General features: G+C 39.7%; 1 protein-coding gene across 1 annotated transcript in view; it reads left to right on the top strand.

Annotated features, from left to right (window-relative positions):
* The first annotated feature begins 978 nt into the window (after nt 1-978).
* The window catches only part of TSPAN13 (tetraspanin 13), a 31758-nt gene continuing 10092 nt past the window's right edge, over nt 979-22644 (top strand). The window contains exon 1 of the mRNA XM_032401997.1: nt 979-1252. Within this exon, the coding sequence (XP_032257888.1) occupies nt 1190-1252 (63 nt within the window). The 5' untranslated portion in view covers nt 979-1189. The remainder of the gene's footprint in view (nt 1253-22644) is intronic.

The raw sequence follows: 22644 nt of genomic DNA, 5'->3' as shown, positions 1-22644 counted from the left end.
ACCTTTAGGCTTCACATAAGTATCTGAACATTTCTTCATATAAAAGGAACCTTTTTTTTGGTAGAAGGTACTAGGAAACAACCAAGCCTTTATTGGCTTAGTTTACTGCCTGGAACATAGCGGGTATTAAAAAACTGTTAGATTTACTAATACTAGCTGATATGTATTGAGCACTTACATTGTGCCAGGCACTGTGCAAAAAGTTCTTAACATAATAACTCAATTTATGGTTGGGGAATCTGAGGATACAAGATGTATTTCCACAGTAGACAATAGTGTTAATGGACTGACTGAGGTGAAGACTGTATCATTTAAAAGATTTTCATAATCCCTACTGGTGAAAAAAGAGAAGCTTATTAAAATTCAAGATTGAAAGACAAAAATTATCTCTCTTGATTTTCTCTTGCATGCACATATTCATAGTTATTAGTATTTTGCAAATCCCCGTAGAATAAATTTGACCTGACAGGAGTCACATTTATAGGCCATGTACTTGACCTATTTTCTAAGAGTAGCAGAGATTTCATTCTCTCCTTTTATTCTTTCACTTATTTTCTTCCTTTCATTTTCCCCCACTTCATTCTCCCTTTTAAATCTTTCACATTCATTAATTTATTTCTCCGCTTATTCCTTCATTCAAACAAGGCCAGGTGCTTAATTTTAAAATCTCATTCAAAATGGTGCCACGTCATTCACCAGGGTCAAGAACCGAGAGGTGCTGTCATATTTCTCCCTGCCAGCGTGGATCTCCGGCGAGCCCCGCCCTCTTCTCCTCACCTGCTCCTCAGGAAACGACCGCGAGGCCACTGTCACACGCTCTGCCCTCGAGCTAGGTTCCCTACGGCCTCCGCCCCCTCCCCCTCGCCCCCGGGCCGCCCCGCCCCTCCCGGCTGCCTGCTGGCGGAGCGCATTTATTTGCATATTTCCACCTTTGTTCCCTGCCGGCGGCCAATCAGCGCGCGGGGCGAGGCGGGGGGGCTGGGCGGGGCTCGGGCTCCGGCTCCAGCTGCGGCGGCCGCAGGTTCCAGAGCGGGTTCGAGCCGCGGCGGGCGCGCAGCGCACTGCAGCCCCAGCCCAGGGCCCCCCACCCCGGCCTCGGCCAGGCCCCACAGGCAAGGACAAAGAGGCTGTCCCGGAGGCTCCGCCCGAGCCACGGTTACCTGCGGTTGCGGGCACCACAGGCGCCAAGATGGTTTGCGGGGGCTTCGCGTGTTCCAAGAACTGCCTGTGTGCGCTGAACCTGCTCTACACAGTGAGTACCCTGAGCCCGTGCCTCCCCTCCCGGGGGCTTTGCACCTGCTCCGTTGCTCCTCGGTTTTCCTGCCTGACCAGCGACTCTGACTTCATTCCGCACCCCCTTCCCGTCTTCCCACGCTCTGCGCGCCCCTGGCCTCCCCATCAGTGCCCGCCCGAGACCAGGAGCCGGCGCTTGTCGCAGTCTCTTCCTTTCCCTCATTGTGAAGCCGTCGTCTTTCTGGCTCACTGGCCGCGTCTCTGCCACATTGCTCTACCCCGCCCCCTCACCCACCGCCTTGTTTTTCAGTCATTTGACCAGACCTTCCCACTTTCCCATCGCTATCCCTTCTGATACTCCCTCCTGGCTTCCAAACCCATCTGGGGCGGGTTTGGAGGCGGGAGAGCCGCCTCAGGTTTGAGGACAGTTTTGCAAAAATAGCGTGGTCTGAAACTGACAAGGCAGCATATGGATAGTGTGCATCTTGGTTAGCTCTACGTGCTCTTGTGATTTGAATTGAGGTCACCGAGTAGGTTCACAGGATATCCGCAGCTTCCGAAGTTTGTTTCGTGCTTACATAAAGGGTCTCTTTTCTTTTCTTTTTTTTTCTTGTCAGTTTGCTCATACTGGATGCTTTTTCCATGTGGTCTCCCGTCTTATTAATATCCTAACTCCATTTTAAGCGAAATCTTCCAGTAAATAAGCAAGCCTCCACCCAAGTCATTTCTTTGCTAACAAGCGTGGGCCTTTTGGTTTTAAGGTGCAGTCTATCTCTATGATTTTTGAGGCGCAATTCTGGGCGAACAGGAGAATGGGGGAGCAGGCTGAGGTTTATCGATTGCCTACCACAACCCAGGATTTCGTTTCTCGTTCTGACAGCCATCCGAGGCAAGGGCCATTGTCTACATTTTATACGTAAGATAACAAACCAAAAAGGGTTTTTAATAAGTTTACATAGCTGGTAGTTGGTGAGTGAGGAATAGGACCTAGACTGTGGGATCCAGATCTTTCCCCAGGCTTCTCTCCCAGGTGGAAGAAACTTCTGTCATCATCCCTCCATCCTCGTCTTGCTCCCTTCTATAAATACACCTGGCGGTTTGCAGCACCCACCCTGAAAGCAAACCCCCCTCCCCTGCATTAGCAGAGAGCTAGGCCATCTGTGCAAGCTTAGGTTACATCCTTGGAATGGAGAGGATGCCTTGTGGTCACCAACAGGAGAGCGAGGCTGGATCGTTTTACCATTACTGTTCCTTTGTATTTGAACATGCTTGCAAAGCTTTGAAGGCGAGACAGTGGAATAAAGTATGCTTTTCTGGCTAGTTAGTAGGAATCTAATCAACTTGGTCACTGATAGTAGACATGGGGGGAGGGGAATTGTAAAACACCTGGTGATTCAGCTCCTTGTAATCGGAGAGCTGTGTCAAGTTTCCGAGCAAAATCTACCTTTGTCTTATCTGAAGCATGTTGATCATATTGATTGTTTATTAAATGCTGACCAATTCTCCAGATATTTTCTTTTATTAGCATGAATGGCCTACTTAGAACTTCAAATTCACCATTTTGTGTCCTGACTTTTGCCCCCCCCCATGATTTAGTCATCTGTTCACCCGACATTTAGCCTTATAATGTCTGCTTACAGTAGAAGGTCTACTTTGCATGCTTACTTGACTGAGAGGTCTATATAAATTAATGTGCAATATAGATATAATACAGTTAATTTATATAGATTAATGTGCAATATATATTAAAAGGCAAGTTATTTTTAAGTCTAGTTGTTTTCAAGATATGTCACTTATAGTTGTATTTACTATGTATCAGGAAAGCGAGGAGAAAGGTGATTCTAAAGGAACATTTTAAGACTTTTATAGCTAATCCAACTTACTGACCTTCAAAGTGTATTCTATTGATTTTAATAGCTATGCAGTAAACCTTAATTAATTAGAAATTCACAAGGTTATAAAATGGTTAGCATCCTTTTAAATCCTAGACATTTTAGATAAAAAGGATATTTCTTAAGATGAATTAATGTCTACTTCTTATATATTGTGAACAAGCTTAAATAAGGTCAGCAGTTTAAATTGGAGGTGAATGAAAGGTAAAAGTTGGACTGTCTTAAATAGATGATGAAAATGACCCACTACTCTTACTTAGATTCTGTATCTTCCCTCGTCTCTCCCTCAACAATTTAAGATGAGAAATGTGAAGTAGTTGGGGGCAGGGTTGAAGTTGAAGACTTGGGAGACATTTCTTTCTAAGGTACAAATAGGTGGACCTTTTATAGGTTCCAATCCCACCAGGGTAACTACCTCTAAAATATGCACAGAGTTGCAGGATTGAGTCTGAGGTCATTTCTAAAAGTGTTAGTAAAGTCAGGATTGCATATGGGAGTAGCAGGTAAGGCCACGGCCGGCAGGACTCCTACGAGCCAGACTGTCGACATGCTCAGGTGGCCTGTGGATGAGCCTCAGATGAGAGCAGAATTCATGATTGGGCCAGAAAGCCTGTCACTAAAATAGCATGGAAGGAACATCCCCCAAACTTGTCATGGACTTCTGGCATTAGCCAAAGGTGCAGTTGATTCTTGTTATTTATGGTTTGGTCATTTTAATCAATAGAATCCCTAGTACTGAATAAGTTAGTGTAGTGAATATAGACTATTTATAGATATGGTAGGAAGAGGAGAAGCAGAATTCTCTTCCTTGTACCTTCATGGTGTTGTAAGAAAGAGACTGGCTTCAGAACTTCAGTATATTTCAAGAAACTGAACGTTTCTATACTCAATAAATATTTATTTATGACAGGCACTGTTCTCAGTTTGGGAAGACATCAGTGAACCAAACTGGGCTTTAAAATCAATATGGCTTTATGAAGCCTCTTTTTTTTTTTTTTAATTTACTGTCTTTTCTCCATATGACCTCAGGAGCTTTATTTAGTCAATAAACATTTGCCTAATGTGTATACTCTGCTGAGAACTGTGGGAAGTAATAAACACATACAAAGGCAAATACCTGCCTACTCTGGGAAAACAGGATCTAGTTGGGATTCATGGAATGGGAAAATTAAATGTTATATAAGGGAATGACTGACTTTAGGTGCCTTAAAATTTAGGACGAGGGGACATCTTTGTGGGTTAGAGAAGTTGGGGGAGTGAAGAAGGTACAATGAAATTGGGGAAAATGTAGAAATAGCGTGTATCTTTTTCATACTCCTTAGGATATAAATGCAAATGAAAATTACTTTGGGGAAACGGTCTATTTTATGTTTAATAGTTTTTTTTAGAATACTTTTGATTGAAAATGTTTTGACAAATAGTCACAAAAAACTTTTTAAAATTGTATGTATGATTTCTGGGGAATTTTAAGAATATGAAATAAAGGTTATTCTAAAATATGTTAACATTTAGAAGATGTATAATTTATGTCCTTGTGCTTCCTAAGCAGAGAAGAGGAGACTTTTAGGAGTTGCACTGCTGATTTTTAATATATGTATTAAGTATTACATATATAATACATATTCCTTTATATGAATAGTTTTAATTGAGAATGTAAAGAACATAAATAACTGTGCTCTTAAAATGAGAAGGGTCATTTCAGAAGTTTGTTTCTTTTTCCATATTCATTCTCCTGAATTCTTTCCAAGTTTGTTTTATTGATTTTTTTTTTGCAGTTTTTTTTCCTATACCTTTGCTTGCTTTGGGAAAAATCCCCATACAGCATCAAAAATTATACTGATTTACATCCATTTCCAGACCCTGATTTATAATAATTTACATTTTAATATCTCTGAAACTGGATTGTCTTAAAACAGATAAAACATACCATATGTAAAGGTAAAAAAAATTATCTCTGCAGTCTATAGGGAGAGAAAGAATTGGGTTCAGGAAGAAAACTTAAGTTTGAATATCAACTCTACAACTTGCTTGGAATTTAACCTTGGGCAAACAGCTTACTTTATTCAAGCTTCAGTTTTTCCATTTATAAACTGGTGATGATATATTTCATTCTTCCCTCATGAGTTTTTAGGATAAAATGGAAAAATGTGGATAAATGCTTTGGATGCACTACAGAAAGAAAAAAATTAAGTTGTTACAGCTTCAAGAGGAAAAAGTTTATTTTAAATTTCTGAATTACAAACCTGCTTGTGATAATGAAGATTTTTAAGCTATTGGGATTTCTAGCCCTTAACGCTAGCTGGTGTTGACTCAAGCAGGCCCTATGGAGGCAGGAGTTCATACCCTTAAAGTCGTAATATTAATCTTTTATTGTAAGAAAAAAATGACTGAGGTACAGTAAGTAAAAATATGGAATGATTTACCTGTACATTTTTTTGAGTCCCATTCTGGTTATTAGAGTGCTGGAAAAGTATAATTTTGTTCAGTCTTAACTCCAAAATAAATGAGAAACACTAGTACTCCAGCCAAAGAAAGATCTCCTCATTGCTGTTATTTCCAAATGATTGCACTGATGTCATTTTTCAAAATTCCGATCATCAGTTTTCAAATTATTCTTGTTTAATATTTTCATGTGTGGTTAGGTTTATGTTCTTTCTCTCTGTGTTCTCGTTCAAACTACTGAATGAATTTAAAATATCTAAGTGGTTCCTGGTTATTTTCTTGCATTTTGATTTAAAAATGATTCACTGTTTATAGAACCTGAGATTTTCATGTGATGCTGTTGTGCTGATATTTATAGTCTGCCGTTTTGCCAAGTTTGTTTGTAAAATTTCCCAACTTTTGATTTAAAGACGGTAACAAAAATGTGCTATTTATGCCATTTCTCACTTGAAGTGAGGTTATTGACTTTTCATAAAGTTTAGCGACGTAAGAGGCATTACAAAGAAAGAAACAATTCATTTTGGGAAAAATTGTATTTCAGCCCATATTCAAAGTGTGAGATTTGAATATTTCAGTGGCTTGATTTACATACAGTTTTAAGTGGTTTTAAAATGGGCCATTATCACTTCAAATACATTTGAAGGACTGGTAAAGGCAGGTTAGGTTTAGATCCTCTTTGTTCATGTCACATTTCATCTGAATTTATACTCCACATTATTTTACCACTGTAAAACGAGTGATCCAAACCCATTTGTGATAATAGATGAAAACTCTTAGAGAATCAACCCAAATTCTTTAGCATGCTCTTCAAGATCTTTCACCATCTGCCCGTCCCATCTGCAGCCCTTGACATCTTTTAGCCACAGAGAATTCCCCACACAAAATGCCCTTTGTTGCCCTTCTGTTTTTGCTGATCCTCTGCCCTCAACCTAGAATACTTGCTCTGTCTTAGTAAAGTTACTCAAATAAAGCCTCTTATTTCTTAAGTCAGAAGGCATTGCTTCCTTACATTTTTACACGGGAATCTTACCATTTGAGTTCCACTCCAGACTAATTCAGTCAGATCTGGGGAGAAAGGGAAGACATGTGATTACTTTTTTCCTACCTAGTTCTAAATTCCAGTGAGGGCTGAGAGTTGGTATTGTAAGATTTTGTTTTACTTTGTCTTTGCTGTTGACCATCCTGACTCTCCATATCATAGATAGCTTTGTGTTTGCTCTTTACACCAGCTAGACCATTAACCATTTTTTTGTTGTTGTTGTTGGCAGAGATCATAGCTTTCTCTTTGTTAGATCCTTCAGTGTGTAGCATTTTCTTTAAAACAAAACAAAACAAAAAAAAACCCCCACAAAAACCAGAAGCTATACTCTCTAAATACTCCTTGAGTTAAATTTACAGAATTGGTTATTCCCTTTTCACCAGGGGCAAAACATACCTAATGAAAACTTCATAAACATGATAAAATGATTATAATATTGAATCATAAAAAATGATTAAATACTAGGGGTGCCTGGGTGGCTCAGTCAGTTGAGCATCTGGCTTTTTTTTTTTTTTTTAAAGATTTTATTTATTTATGTGACAGAGAGAGACACAGCGAGAGAGGGAACACAAGCAAGGGGAGTGGGAGAAGCAGGCTTCCCGCTGAGCAGGGAGCCCGATGTGGGGCTCGATCCCAGGACCCTGGGATCATGACCTGAGCCAAAGGCAGACGCTTAATTCCTGAGCCACCCAGGCACCCTGAGCATCTGACTTTTTATTTCGGTTCAGGTCGTAATCTCAGGGTCGTGAGATCAGGCGCTGTGTTGGGCTCTGTGCTCAGTATGGAGTCTGCTTGAGATTCTCTCTCTCCTCTCCCTCTGCTTCTCCCCCTGCCCTCATGCTCACTCTCTCTCTAAACAAATAAATAAAATCTTTAAAAAAAAAAAAGATAATTTATTCAAAGTTAAATCTAGAAGGCAGCCAAATATTTTAAAACATTAAAGTTAGCATTGGGTTAAAAAATAGTAAGTAGGCATTACTTTTATATATCCCTGGTAGGATCTAATATGTTTCTTGAAATACTCTTTTATCCTCTGTTGTTGGCCAACCTTTCATACACTTCCCAGGTTTTCCTATAACGTTTCCCATGGACAAATCTACTTCCTATAAAATTGTACTCTAAATCATAGTTGGCTAGGGTTTTTTACCTTATTAGTCTAATACATTATTTTTAGTCTTATATAAGATGAACCCAGATCATGTTTTCTTTTATTCATTCCAATAATAAATATTAATTGAACATCAAGAGCAGTAAACAAAACAAACCAAAATGTGCTGCTTTCATGGGTTTTACGTTTATGGGATGAAGTAGATGGTAAGCAAATAAGTAAGTAAATTATACATCATATGAAAAGGTAAGAAAGTGCTGTGGAGAAAAATGGAGCAAGAAGAATGAAGAGTGTGGTGAGGCCACAGGTGGATAGGGGAGGATAAGTACATATTTAATATATGGCCAGGATTGCCCTGCTTGGGAAGACAACACTGGACAAAGATTTGAAGGCAATGAAAGACAAATATCTGGGAAAAGTGTTTCAGATAGATGGAACTTTGAAAAGATAGAGGAAGGAGAGTATGCCTTTTATGCAAAGGACAGAGATGAGTCCATTATGACTGGGACAGAGTGAGCAGGGGGTGGAGTGGTGTAGGATGTGAGTCAGAGAAAGTGTGAGATGCAGATGATGAAGGGCCTTGAGACCACTGGAAGGATGAGAGCTTTTATACAGAGTGAAAGGGGTAGCCATTGGTGGCCTTGGGCCTGATTTTTCATTTAAAAGATTGTCTGGCTACTGAATTGAGAATGGATTATAGACAGCCACAGTGGAAGCAGTGAAATCATATGTAAGGCTACCGCAGTAATTTAGGCAAGAGATGTGGAGAGCTTGGACCAGTGTGATATCAGTGTAAGGGAAATAGTCCAATTTGGGGTGTATTTTGAAAGTGGAGCCAGCATAATTTTCTGATGGATTGGAACAGGACATGAGAAAAAAAGAGGAGCCATGGATTACTCATGTTGTATGGCCTAACCAACTGGCAGGATGGATCTTAGGAATGGAGAGACTGTGGGTGGAAAAGGCTTTGGGAGGAAGAAAAGGGGTTCGATATTAGATGTGATGCCAATCAGATACCCAAATGTAGATGTCACATAGCAGTTAGGCTGACAACAATGGAGTTCAGGGGAGAGTAGTAGCTGGAAGTTTAAATCCTGGGAGCCATCAACATAGAGAATGGGATTTAGGGTTGATGCTGGATGAGATCCACAAGTTAGTGAGAATAGATAGAGAAGTGCACTTCACTCTGTGGAGTGAACCAAGGGCCCTTTTACAATAAGAGCTTCAGAAGACAAATGGGAACCAGGAAAGGAGCCTGAGAAGGTCAGAGGAAAACCTGGTGGAGGTTGGTGTCCTAGAAGCCAAGTGCAAGTCATTTTAAGGAGGCAGAATTGAACATCTGTCTCAAATGCTGCTAAGTAAGATGGGGACTAAGACTTGGTTCTGGAATTGATCAATGAGGTCGTTGGAAAGAGCATTTATCCTTCTGCTTTTCATAGGACAAACTCTGTGCCCCTCAACAGTATGGACAGGGTCCTCATCACTTTTCCTCTTCTGACTGCCCAACACAGCCCTGGCATATGGTTGACATTTAGTTAATTGAATGACAGAATCAGTGCAGGGCTGTTGCACCCGTAACCCCACTTCTTGTCTCCCAGAACTGCCCCACAGCAGGCAGGAGTAGGGGGCGGTTGGCACTTGGTTGGCAGCTGTGAGTGCCACCTCGAACTGTTATTCTTGGAACATGACAAGTCAGGATCCCTTACTTTTGAATTCTTTTATATAACTTCTTCTTAGCAGATATTATGTAACATGTATATGTGTTTTGTGCCTGGTAAGTAGAAAATCTGCTTGGCACCATGGAGAACATAAGGAAGGAAAATATGTGACAATGGCATGTGAGGCTTCTTTGTGTCATTTGAAGAATGAAAATGAAACAAGGAACTGAGGTCGTGGCTTCAACACTAAATGTCTGGATATTTAGCAATATCTAGATTATTTATAGAATTTTCAAATTTCTATCCAGATGTTTGGCATCATAGAAACACATGCTTGATCATTGCTGAGTTGTTCTTCAGTTTTCCACACTGGGCAGAAGTTCAGAGGGAGAGTTTAGTGTTCAAGTGTAATTGCTCATGATGATATTGAAGCAGATACAGGGAAGACGGTCTGGGGCCTTAGCTTTCTTCATGTGTCTGTGGATGCTGGGGTACATTTTGGTGGTACAGTCCCTCTGAGTCTTACTCCTGTTTTAAATTTCTTATCCTCCACTAGTATAACTTCTCTCTCTTATTTTAGTGCTGACAAAATATTTTTGAATAATTTAATACAAAATCGAATCCAGTTTTGTCAAATGTTCTATATTCCTCTTTCATCCTCAAAGCAAATCATTTACCCTGGTAGAATTCAGATGCTAAATATATATATATTTTTATTTTATTTTATATTTTATTTAAAAATAAATATATATATAGAGAGAGAGAGAGAGAGAAGTAATGAGAAATATTTTAAGAATAGTTCAAGTTGGGGCACCTGGGTAGCTCAGATGGTTAGGCTTCTGCCTTCTGCTCAGGTCATGATCCCAGGGTCCTGGGATCGAGCCCCACATCGGGCTCCTTGCTTGGTGGGGAGCCTACTTCTCCCTCTCCCTCTGCTGTTCCCCCTGCTTGTGCTCTCTCACTCTGTCAAATAAATAAATAAAATCTTAAAAAAAAGAATAATTCAAGTTTCTCTTTGTATCTTGTTTTGAAATGTGGATATTTGATGAAAGAATGAAAATGGTTTTTATAGGTTATATAGAGAAAGAATAATCTGGGACATTAGGCTGAATTTCTTTCCCCCAAATATTATATTGGTTAGGGAAGAAGCATTTACCTGTCCTTAAAGCCTCATGAGCAATTTCATGAGCTCTTTGATTCAGCAGTGTATTTTGAGTACCTCTTCTGTGCCAGGCACTTAGCCGGGTGCTATAGCAGTATCAGAATAACGTGTGCTTTGCTTATATGGCACTTAAAGTATAGAAGGCTCGTTGGAAGAATTTGAAGTATGGCTGGAGGTGGGGAATAGTGGCTAATGAATTACCTCCTGCAGTAATCCAGGCTCTTCGTATCCTTGGATTTGTTAGCCTGGGATTTAGACTTTATTCTCAGATTAGAAGCAACAGATCACTAGCCTGGGGATGACCAGATCTTACTGGCTTTGGAAAAAGACCAAAGACCACCATATTGGGAATAGAATCCAGCTCTAGGTAATAGAAACCCAGCTACCCCTGCTTTAAATAGTAAGCTTTATTATTTTCATGTAGGTAAATGTTCAGAAGTAGGTAGTCCAGAGCAGAGGCATGATTCAAGGATCTTATCAAGGTCCCAGTCATCATTGTTTTCCTGATCTACCATTCTTGGCGTGTAACTTTCTTCCTTTCCACCAAATCTCATTGGCAACTCTAGGCATTATGATTTGTTCCATTCCCGAAGAAGGAGGATACTGTAAAATGCTTTTCCTTGGAAAGGTGTGTCTTTTGTTGAAACAGTCTTATTGAGGTATTATTTACATACCATAAGCTGCACATGTTTACAGTAGAAATTTAGTAAGTTTTGATATATATGTAAACCTCTGAGCCCCATGGCCACATTCAAGACCTTGAACATATCTATTGCCTCCTACAGTTTGCTTATCCTCCCTTGTAATCCCTCCCTCCTGCTCCACAACCCCTGCTCCCAACCTGCAAGCAACCACTGACCTGCTCTGTGGTAGAGTTTAGGCTGGAGTTAAATTTGGTAAGTCTAGAGATGGTGTTTGCAGACAGAAGATTGTGTAGGGCATTTCTCTGGATCACTGATTTACCTTCTTGTTTTGTCCTTAAAGTTTCCAGGAGGTCTTTTCAGCTAAAAGGAAGTGCTCATATTTTTAAAAGCCTACATTCAAGGTGAAGGACTTAGAGTTAGTCTAGGTAGGGAAAGTGGTTTCAATTGTGAAGGTAGACAAAGTCTCTGCGAGTTGGAAGGTATTAAAAAATTTATGATAAACACTTGGAAGATTAAACTTGTATTAACCAGAATTCTTTATGGGTTATAGATGAGCTTAGAAGAATATGTTTTTGAGAGAGCACAAACTCTTGAAAGCATACATAGAATTGGGACATCCAAATAGTTGGATTGTCAAGTATGGCTGGATCAAGGGGCTCAGAAAAGGTCAGAACTCTCTTGCTTCTTTTATCTACTTCTCAGCTCAGCTTGACACTGCTTAGATTCTTTTTGAAAATAGAACTTGCCATGTGCCAAAATGACCACTGGCAGAATCAATTTTAATTGTTCTTATAGCTTGGTATGCCAGAGGAACCCATTTATTTTTCTTTCAATATCCTTTCATTATGGAATGGAACAACTGATTGACGCCATTGGTTTATGGACCCATCCCATGGACCAATCACTGTGGATAGGAGGATGAGCAACCATGACTGATTGATAGGCCTATGTTGTGTGTCTCTGTTGCTAGTAGTGGTCAGATGGGGCTTGTGAAACACCATGATTAAGCGGTTTACAAGAGATGAATGTGCTGGATTGTAAAGGCAACATACGTCTATTACAGAGGTCATTCCTCTTCTGGGTAGTAATTTGGTTCTTCTATTCCTCATTCTAGAATATTCTAGCAACTTCATCATTTTAAAAGCTTAGCGTAGTGGTTTAATATTTTAACAAACACCTGGGTGGCGCCTGGGTGGCTCAGTCGTTAAGCGTCTGCCTTCGGCTAGGGTCATGATCCCAGGGTCCTGGGATCGAGCCCTGCATCGGGCTCTCTGCTCAGCAGGAAGCCTGCTTTTCCCTCTTCTGCTCCCCCTGCTTGTGTTCCCTCTCTCGCTTTGTCTCTTTCTGTCAAATAAATAAATCTTTAAAAAACAAAACAAAACACTTAAGCTAAATTATAAAGATCATTATGCACAACGTATTTTTTTCTTTGTTCTGTAATGGCATTGCATGTATCCACAAATGGACAAATACATGCATGCTTATTAGTTTTGAACAATTTTATGTGCTAGAGTACTGCTGAAGATAAACACTTTTCATTCTTGCTCCCTACTCCGGGCAGTGCACTGTGCACTTTTGTGTGAATATAGGTGTATGTGACAACATTTCTGGATTGGGTGAAAGGAAAATAAAAAGCACAAAATGAATTTGGTAGTTAACAAATGGAAAAGTCATATGAGTAGAAGACTTAACGATTCTTTTGATACATGGTTATGTAGCCAGGTCTCCTAGAGAGTAAGTTAAAGAGATGCTGTGCAAACCAAGGATCTGGCTACAAAGCAAGAACTGTGTCTTATGCATGGTAACATTGTCGTTAGTATTATATCTCAGTGTTAAAAATTACTTAAATATAATGCCACACGCTATAATACGGTTCCACAGGGAGAAAAAAAACGCACCAAGCAGAAAGTTTGCCACAGTTCTGCCTCTGTGTCATTGGCGTGTAATTTTGCTACTCTGATTTATCACCTGTAAAATGGAAGGGAATAGATGACTGGCCGGGTAGCGTTGTGCCTTGGTGTTCCGTGAATTTCTGCTGACCCGTGAGCCCTGCTTGAGCATTGCCGTGCCCCTTCCACTAGCACCTTCCTCACAACCCATCCCCGCGTGAACTGTTTGCTTCTGCGACCAACACCTCCTTTCAGGGCTTGGTTGGGCAAGTCATGCCAGTTGTAGATACTTTACTAATCCTGCTTTGGTGTGTCTTTTCCATTACAGCTCTTCTAATCTCTCTTTTTAGAAGCTCTACTTCTCTTTGTTTTAAAGAGAAAACAGGAAAGGTTGGTGCTTCCTGCTCATAAAAACATTGCTATCAACGAGTTAATAGATCCGTAATCTGTTTTCATCAGTATTTCATCTCCCAAAGGAAGGAAACTATTTGTCATAGGTCTAAATTTACTTTCTATTACAATTGGTCTCATAGGAAACTGTTGTTATTATTGAACAAAGGATTCTTGCAGTTCCTTTGTCTACCAAGTTCTAGTGACAAACTTAGGCTTTTTAATTATACAGTTAGAATTAATTTTATTGGAATCAATAATTTTTAGATCACTAGTTTGGAAGACTTCGTATAGCCCCATTCTCTTCAAAATTACAAACCAACCAGAACATATAATTACCACTACTCAGAAATAAATAGTTTCATTACTATCTTTAAAGGGCTTCTTTACAGTAAAAGTTAAAGAAACTCTGATAGGCAAATTTAATTAAAGGCCTATCATAAAACTTTGGGTGCTATTTCTAATTTTAAAAATTAATTATGAATGCTTGAGGGCTTCGTGCTGCAATGTGTTAGCAACATTAGCCACAGAGAATGTAACATTTATGTTGTTTTCAATTATTTTATTTAAAAAACCCTAATGTATTTTGGGGGTTTATCAGAAAATTGACTAGCCCAAATAAATTTATGTTTGGACAGTTTTACTGTTGTAGTTATAATTGCTGAATTTGTTTGGGATTGGACAGTTAATTCAATGTTCTCTCCCACCTTACAAATGAGAATGTGTATTTGTGGGTGTGCCAACATGCCTGTGCTTGGGAGTTGGGTGCAAGAAGGAGAGACAGGGTGGTGTCTTTTTCACACATGAGACCATCCAAGTGTGATCGATCCAGAACTTGGCTTTCTGTTGTAAACAAGTGGAGATACAACAGATCATTGGTACTGTCTTCAAGTATATACCACCTTCATTTGAAAGCCTTTCTTTCTCCTAACTGGGAGCCCATCATAGGAGAGAATGTGGACAGTCCTTGAAGATGTGCAGATGAAAATTAATGTGAAATATTTGAGAGATGAATGAGAATATCTTGATTTCTGTGGCTTTTTTTTGGGAGAATAGTAGAAACAAAGGCTAGATGAGGAAAGTTGGACCAACTGACAGAGGAAAGCAAAGCAGGAGAATTTAGACTTGGTGCCATGGTAAGAAAGGGGCTGTTAAATTTTCAAGGCTGGTTTTAATTGGGAAATATTTCATGTGCAGAGAAAATACTGTGGGAACCCAATATCTTGGGAACCCAACAGGCTGATTCCCCAGATGCCAGTGTTTTTGCCACATCTCCCTGTTTTTTAGAAGTTCGGTGTTAGACAGCGAAAGGCGCACTCCGTCCCTGTTCCCATTTTCCCCTCTCAAAAGTCGTCACTATCCTAAAATCAACATCTGTCATTTCCGTGCACGTTTATATACTTATGACAATTTGACCTATACCACAAAGACTATAAGGTGACTTTTTGTGGGGCATCTGGGTGGCTGAGTCAGTTAAGCGTCCGACTCTTGATTCCGGCTCCAGTCATGGTCTCAGATTCATGAGCTGGAGCCCTGTGTCAGGTTCTGTGCTGGGCGTGGAGCCTGCTTGAGATTCTCTCTCTCTCTTTTTTTCCCCTCTCTCTCTCTTAAAAAACATAAATAAGGTGACTTTTTGTGTGCTTGAAAATTTATTAAGTGGTATGTCTTATCAGTATTTATATAATTTGCTTCATTTCTTTTATGTTTGAAATTTATTGATTTGATAGAAATAGATCAAACTCATTTGTATTCCGCTCTGTGAGCACATCAGGGTTTACAAATGCAACAGTCATGGTTTCTGAGGTGGTTTTCAATTTTTTATTGTGACAAGGCTGCAGCAAACTCCTGACGTATGATGTCTAGTTGGGGACGTGGGTGTTTCTTTTGGGTATTAATCTCGAAGCAGAATTGCTGGTTTAGTAAGGGGTACATATTTTTAATTTCCCTAGGTGCTTCCAGATTGTTCTGTGAAGTGGCTGCAAAAATTGACACGTTGACTTGAATGGGTTCTAGATTCTCCACATCCTTGGGTATCATCAGGCTTAATTTTTGCCGATCTGGTGCATGTGACATGCTATCCCATTGTGGTGATTTTTGTTTTCCTGATATATAACGAGATTTAACATCTTTCAGGCGTTGATTGCCTTTTGTATTCTTCTTTGGCAGATCGCTTCTTATTACCTTTGGCTGCTTTACTGTGTGCTTTTTGTCCTTTTAAATTGATTAGTAGGTATTCTTTGATATATATGTGCTGGAAATATCTTCTAGTTCTAGGCTTATCCTACATTTGTCTGATGATTTTTATTGTGTAGAATTTTTAAATTTTAATGTGGTGTATAGTGTGATAGGTAAGAACACTGAATCTGCAGCCATACAGCCTGGGTTCATATCCCAGTTCTATCCCTTCCTTGCTGTGTAATCTTGGGCAAGTTACTTAACATCTCTGTGCCTGACTTTTTCCACATCTGGAAAATGGAGGCAGTAGTACTACCTACCTCTTAGGGTTATTGTAAAGATGAAGCTAGCTAGTGAGTGTAAAGCACTTTTAGAGTACTTCCTTGCACACAGTAAACACTACGTTAGTATGGTCCTTGATTTTGGGGGGTTTTGTTAAAGAAGTTTTTTTTTTTTTTTTAAAGATTTTATTTATTTATCTGAGAGAGAGAATGGGAGACAGAGAGCATGAGAGAGGAAGGGTCAGAGGGAGAAGCAGACCCCCCGCTGAGCAGGGAGCCCGATGTGGGACTCGATCCCGGGACTCCAGGATCATGACCTGAGCTGAAGGCAGTTGCTTAACCAACTGAGCCACCCAGGCGCCCTAAAGAAGTTTTTCTGTAACTACAAAGTCAAAACATCTTTCTCTATTTTTTTCCTAAAAGTTTAAGTTTTGCTTTTATATTTAGGGTTTAAATCTATGCTGTGAGGTAGGGACTACTACTATTCTTTTTCAGAATGCGAAGGTATTGTCACAGGGCTGTTAATTATAGCTGCCTCTCTCCTTACTGATTTGGAATTCCATCTTCCTCCAAGCCTACTACACTTTTGGTTTATTTAGATGTGTGTCAACTACTTGGTTTTAATTATGGAGCCGTTACAACAAGTTGTGATATTTGTTTGGATTTTTAACTTATTAAATTTTTTAGTTTTATTTGTATGTTTAATTTTACTAATTAAAAAAAAGTAAAATCTGTCTGAAAGATGTGGAGTCAGGCCCAGGTTTTGCAGAGCATGGTGAAAGCAGCAGCAAAGAGAGAGTCTGGAACGGTTATTTGAAGGCGCTGACAAAGGTTGATTGGCTGCTAAGAGCATTTCTTAGGCATGGTGCTGGTGAGAGTGCAGCTTGGCTGAGAAAGAGTGAAGCAGACACGGCCTTTCTGTTTAATCTTAAAAATGTTCTAAACCTTTGGTGACAGGGGACACTTACTCTTCCATGGAAATTAATGAGTCATTGTATCAAGTTCCACCCTAAGAAAACTTATTGAGACTTTAACTGGAGATACGTTGAATTTGTAGGCTAAATTGGAGGTGAATTGATGTATAGTGTTCCCACCCCTGGACATGTTATATCTCTTCATTTAATGCAGTTTTCTTATGTTCTTCAATTAATTTCACAATTTTCTCCATGAAGGTCTTATAATACTTTTCTTAGGTTTACTTATATGTACCTGATATTTGTGGGGCCTATTACAAATCGCATCCTAAAGAAATACATTAAAAACTTTTGGGGGGGTGCATCAGAATGCTGTTGACATTTGTATATTGTTCCTATTTATAGCAACTTTTCTCAATCCTACCAGTTTTAAAATATTTGCAGTCTCTTGTTTTATTTCTCATGTGGATACTCCTATTAATATGAATAATGACAACTGTGTTTCCTCTGCATTTTTGTTCAGTGTTCACTCTTAACTCAGTTGTCTCAGATCTCCACTACAATGCTGAATAGAAGAGGTGATAGCACCCTGGTCTTATTCCTGAATTTTGAAGGAAATGTTTCTCAGGTTTTATCATTGAATATGATTTTTGCTTTGGGTTTTTGATAGCTATTCTTAATCAGTTAAGGACATTTTGGGGGAATTTAGCCTTATTCTTTTTCTTAAAAAATAATTTTGCTGAAGGCCTGTCATTCTTTCCTTTTTAAAGGAAGCTTTATTTATCCTTCCTATAATATGTTTCTCTTCTTTCTACTTTCTTTGGCTTTGCTCTGTTGCTCTTTTTCAAGTCTCTATTTTTAAATATGGTTTTGTTTTGTCCATATTGTTTTTATTCTTTTATCTTTTTAGTCAGTTTAAACATAATAATTTTAGTCTCATTTGGTTAGTTCTATTACCTCAACTTCTTGGGGGCTCTAATTCTTCTTTGCTGTGTCTGTCTTATCTCTCTAGTGGTGGATTTTTTTTTTTTTCTTTATGTGTTTTATGATTTTTGATTGACAGCAAAGTTTTTACTTTTTTCTTTGGGAATGGTGTGAGGGCTAGGATTAGCAGATGTCCCTCCTGAATCATTTTGGATTTGCTTCTGTGAGTTTTCCTTCCCTAAATCCCATCACTGCCAGTGATCAGTTTTTATCTGAATTGCTTGGCTGATTTATCAGAATCAGCTTCCTGCATGCCTGGGTAGTGACATTTAGACTCCAGACATTTAGACTCTAGGCTTAGAGTTTCTCTTTCTTGCAAAAAGCTTTTTGAAGGGACTCAAAAATCTTTGCTATCTGCCTGGGTGTGGTGGTGTAGTTTTTCTATAATGCCTTACATTGAAAATACAGCTTTCTAGAAATGCTTGTCAATGGTCTTAGTTCTCCTTCCCAGTCCTGCCTGGTTTGAAACCCAAGTCCCTCCTCCTTAGGGACTGCTCTGATCTAGGAACTCCTTCCTACCCTTCCCATCCAGAACTCCTGCCCCACCCCCACCAGTTGTATGCTTACACTTTTGACTTTGCATTTTCCCTTCTTTTCTGGCCTGTAGGACCTTCCCATTGTTTCTTGGTGCTCAGGTATATATTTAAATAAAATATTACAATCTTTTATAATATTTTAAAGTATTCGGAGCAGGAAAGATTCTATAGTAGCCAAGTTGCCAGTGACCCCAGAACCCTCTAAGGTAGCTGAATAATATCCCTCTGTCCCCAAAGGTGCACGTCCTAATCTTTGGATATGGATCGTTAATGTGTAGCAAAAGGAACTTGGCAATGTGATTAAATTAAGCATTTTGAGATGGGACGATTATTCTGGATTATCTGGGAAAACCCTATGTAATCACAAAGGTCCTTATGAGGGGGATGCAGGAGGGCTATACTCAAAAGAAAGAGATATGCTTAGGGAAACAGGTTGTAGACTAAGAGATCTGAATATGCCACACTGGCTTTGAAGATGGAGGAAGTGGTTACAGGCAATGGAATGCAAGCGTCTTCTAGAAGGTGGAAAAGGCTGAGAAAGGGATTTGCCCCCAGAGCTTCCAGAAGGAATGCAGCCTTATTGACATTGTGATTTAGCTTAGTAAGGCCCATGTTGGACTTCTGACCTCCAGAATTGCAGCAGAATAAATTTGTGTTGTTTTAAGCCACTAAACTGGTGGTAATTTGTTAAAGTGACAAGAGGAAACTGATAAACTCTCTTCAGTGTTTTTAAAGGAGGCGCACTTTGTATTAGCGATAGGGATAGACTGACACCTATGTGAGAGACACAGCAGAGTGAACTTGGTGAAAAATACTTTTGACAGAGAGGTCTATTGACGGGAGTAGCCTCTTTTTTCCCCTACTTAGAACAAAAAAATCAGAGCAGAGTTACTTGTGAATGTTCTAGATAATGTTTTCAATAATAGCATAATGCCTGGTCTGAGACCTGGAAGTTCTTTTTGCTGTGATATAGTATTCCTCTCTTTTAGTTGTAGATGTTATTTTTCAAAAGGGAAAAGATTCTCATTATTAATGACCCTGTAAGTTGGTAACTGAGAGAGCAAAAGATAGTTATCACATTTTACTGAGATGTTGCTGCTATAAATAAAGGATTTGGTCTTCTAGGAGGTTGCTGACAAGGATACCTGAATACTTCACTCCAGCCGCACGGTAGGATTCCATTAGTGGTAAAATATCAGGCAGCTTTCTGTAATAGTTAGAGGTTCCTGCTTGTCCAGTGCCCATTGTGTGAATTGTTTTGTATTAGTTTCCTAGGGTTTCTTGGACGAATTACCACAGACATGGTGGCTTAAATACACTAGAAATTTATTCCCCCAGTTTAGGAGACCAGAAGTCCAAAATGAAGGTATCATCAGGGTTGCACTCTCTCTGAGACCCCCGGGGGAGAATCTGTTCCTTGCCTCTTCTGTGTTCGGGTGACTGAGGGCATTCCTTGACTTGGAGCCACACCACCCTCTGCCTCTGTCATTACGTGGTCATCTCCTCTCTGAGTGTCTCCTTCTGCCTCCCTCTTATGAGGATACTTGTGATGACATTTAAGGTCTACCTGATAACCCAGGATAAGCTCCTCCTTTTAAGATTTTTAATTCAGTCATATCTTTTGCCATATAAAATAATATTTATAAAATACTTTATAAATATTTTATTATATATTTATTATAAATAATAGAATATTTATATCCTTTTCTTTTGTTGTTTAAGGTAAGATTCACAGTATGGACATTTTTTTCAGCCCATTACCTGCTCCTTTACTATTTCTTTGCAGTCTTTGGCCTATTCTGTTTATCTGGATTTTTTGGGTTATTGTTCTGTCCTCTGACCCATCTTGTAAAAATATCTGGTAAAGCAATTATTTGTCCCATTTTAACTTTTTAGTCTCTGCTACCCTGACTTCTAGAGCAAGGGTCAGCAAACTATGGCTCATGGGTCACATCAATTCCAGTGCCTATTATTGTATGGCCTGGCTTTATAAGTGATTAAAAAAATCATAGAAAGAATAATCTTTTGGTGCACATGAAAATTACATGAATATAAATTTCAGTATCTGTAAATGAAGTGTTATTGGAACACAGCTCTGCTCATTCGTCCACTGCTGCTTTTGTGTTACAGTGGAAGAGTCTAATAGTTGTGCCAGAGACCGTGTGATCCGCAAGGCCAGATGATAAATATCTGGCCTTATGCAGAGAAAGTTTGCCGGCCTTTGTTCTAGTAGGGATATCTTGTCTCTGGCTTTTAGTGTATAGTGGGCAGTAGTCATTTGTTGTTGGCTATTTGACGTGTAAGAATTTTGTTAATATAGTAAGGATTTGGTAGGATTCCCAAAAGGATTCTTTGAAACTATAGGGTTAGAAGAATTGTAACTATCATATTATTCATGCTTCTGATCTTTTTGGCTCCAAGACTCAAATAAAGAAATAGAGAGTGACAATCCTGCTCCCAAATTTAATTGAATTAGGAAATAGGCATCAAACCCAGGAACTGAAGTTGGCAAGTGTCCTGGTTAATTTTATCTGTCAATTTGGCCAGACCATGTGCCCAAATGCTTGGTTGAATGCTAGTGTAGCTATTGATTTGAAGGCATTTTTTAGACTTAACACTCAATTGACTTTAAGTAAAGCAGATTACTCCCATTGTGGTATGCCTCATCCAATCCGTTGAAAACCTTGAGAACAAAGACTGAGGTTTCTTTTTTCAAAAAAGATTTTATTTATTTGAGAGAGAGCGCGCAGGTGCGCGCGCAAGCAAGCGCAGGAGTAGGGGGGAGGGGGGAGGGGCAGAGGGAGAGAGAGAAGCAGACTCCCCGCTGAGCAGGGAACCCAATGCCCGATGCAGGACTCCATCCCAGGACCCTGGGATCATGACCTGAACTGAAGGCAGATGCTTAACCCACTGAGCCACCCAGGCGCCCCAAGACTGAGGTTTCTTAAGGAAGAAAGAATTTTGCCTCAAGACTGTGTCAGAGAAAACCTGCCTGAATTATCAAGCTGCTGTCCTCCTCCAAATTTTGGACATGCTGGCCCCATAATTGCATGAGCCAATTCCTTAAAATAAATCTCTCTTTCTAAATATATATCCTGTTAGCTCTCTTTCTCTGGAGAACCCTGACTGATAGCGTGAGTTACTCTGATGTGTTGCAAACGCAGAGCACCTTCAGCGTTTGGTCCCACGACGCAGTGAGGATGCTGAGCAGAGCCGAGGCGAAGGCCTGTCCCTGCATCCTCTCACCTTCTTCTTTCACCCCTCATGGAAGGAAACATGCTATATTTGGATGCCACAGAGTCCAAAGTAAGCTCGCTGGTGACGGAGCAGAGGACTTTTTCTCAATCCAAGATAGCTGGAAGACATGAGACAATAGTGAGTGAGCAGATAAAAACAAGACAGAAGCAAATGGACCTGCTGATAAGGAGCACTTGAGAAAATGAGGGGGACCAAGCAATTTCTGGGTGGCAAAGATTCTGAGAATTTCTTCCCTCTCCTTCTCCCTCTGAAAACAAAAGCTTTGTGTGTGTACTAACTGCTGTGGGGAACAGCAAGTCAATGTAACTCCGTAACTTGGTTCTATCATGCTATAGGCAGTTTCTTTCTTCTCAAGATCTGCTTTGTAATAAATGGATAAAAATAAAATAGGTGGGGCACCTGGGTGGCTCAGTCGGTTAAGCGTCTGCTTTCGGCTCAGGTTGTGATCCCTGCGTCCTGGGATCGAGTCCGGCGTCAGGCTCCCTGCTCCGCGGCGCGTGCTTCTCCCTCTCCCTCTGCTCCTCCCCACTGCCGTGCTCAGTCGTGCTCTCTCTCAAATAAATAAAATCTTTTAAAAAATACAAATGTGTGTTCTTTGTCAATATTTAGCAGTTTTACTTATATCTGTACACATGTAAGAGGTTTTAGATACCAAGATATTTAAAATTTGCATTACTAAACTATGATTACATATATAAAAAACTAAATATTTGAGTAAAAATCCTTTTGAGTGAATGGTGATTTACTTTATGTTTAGAAACAAAGTTTATTGGGTCATGAAATGGTGCTAGGAAGTATATTTTATGTATTTTGATTCCTCTCAACTGCGTATTATACTGTCACCTTGCTCCAGGAAATGGCTAACTCTCAGTTGAAGATAAGCCTCCTTCCTGCCCCGCTACCCCAACCCCCATCCCTCCCACATGCCTGTGTCAGCTTTATCTTCTCTCAGTTCTACATCATATTTACATGGCATGTTCTTTATTTGCTATTTTAAAGAAATAATTGTAACTTTGTGTTTTTCAGGTAATGACTGATT

This window comes from Phoca vitulina, unplaced genomic scaffold, assembly GCF_004348235.1.
Source record: "Phoca vitulina isolate PV1807 unplaced genomic scaffold, GSC_HSeal_1.0 scaffold4, whole genome shotgun sequence".
NCBI lineage: Eukaryota > Metazoa > Chordata > Mammalia > Carnivora > Phocidae > Phoca > Phoca vitulina.
Note: the sequence above shows the minus strand (reverse complement) of the source record. Positions and strands in the feature narration are given on the sequence as shown.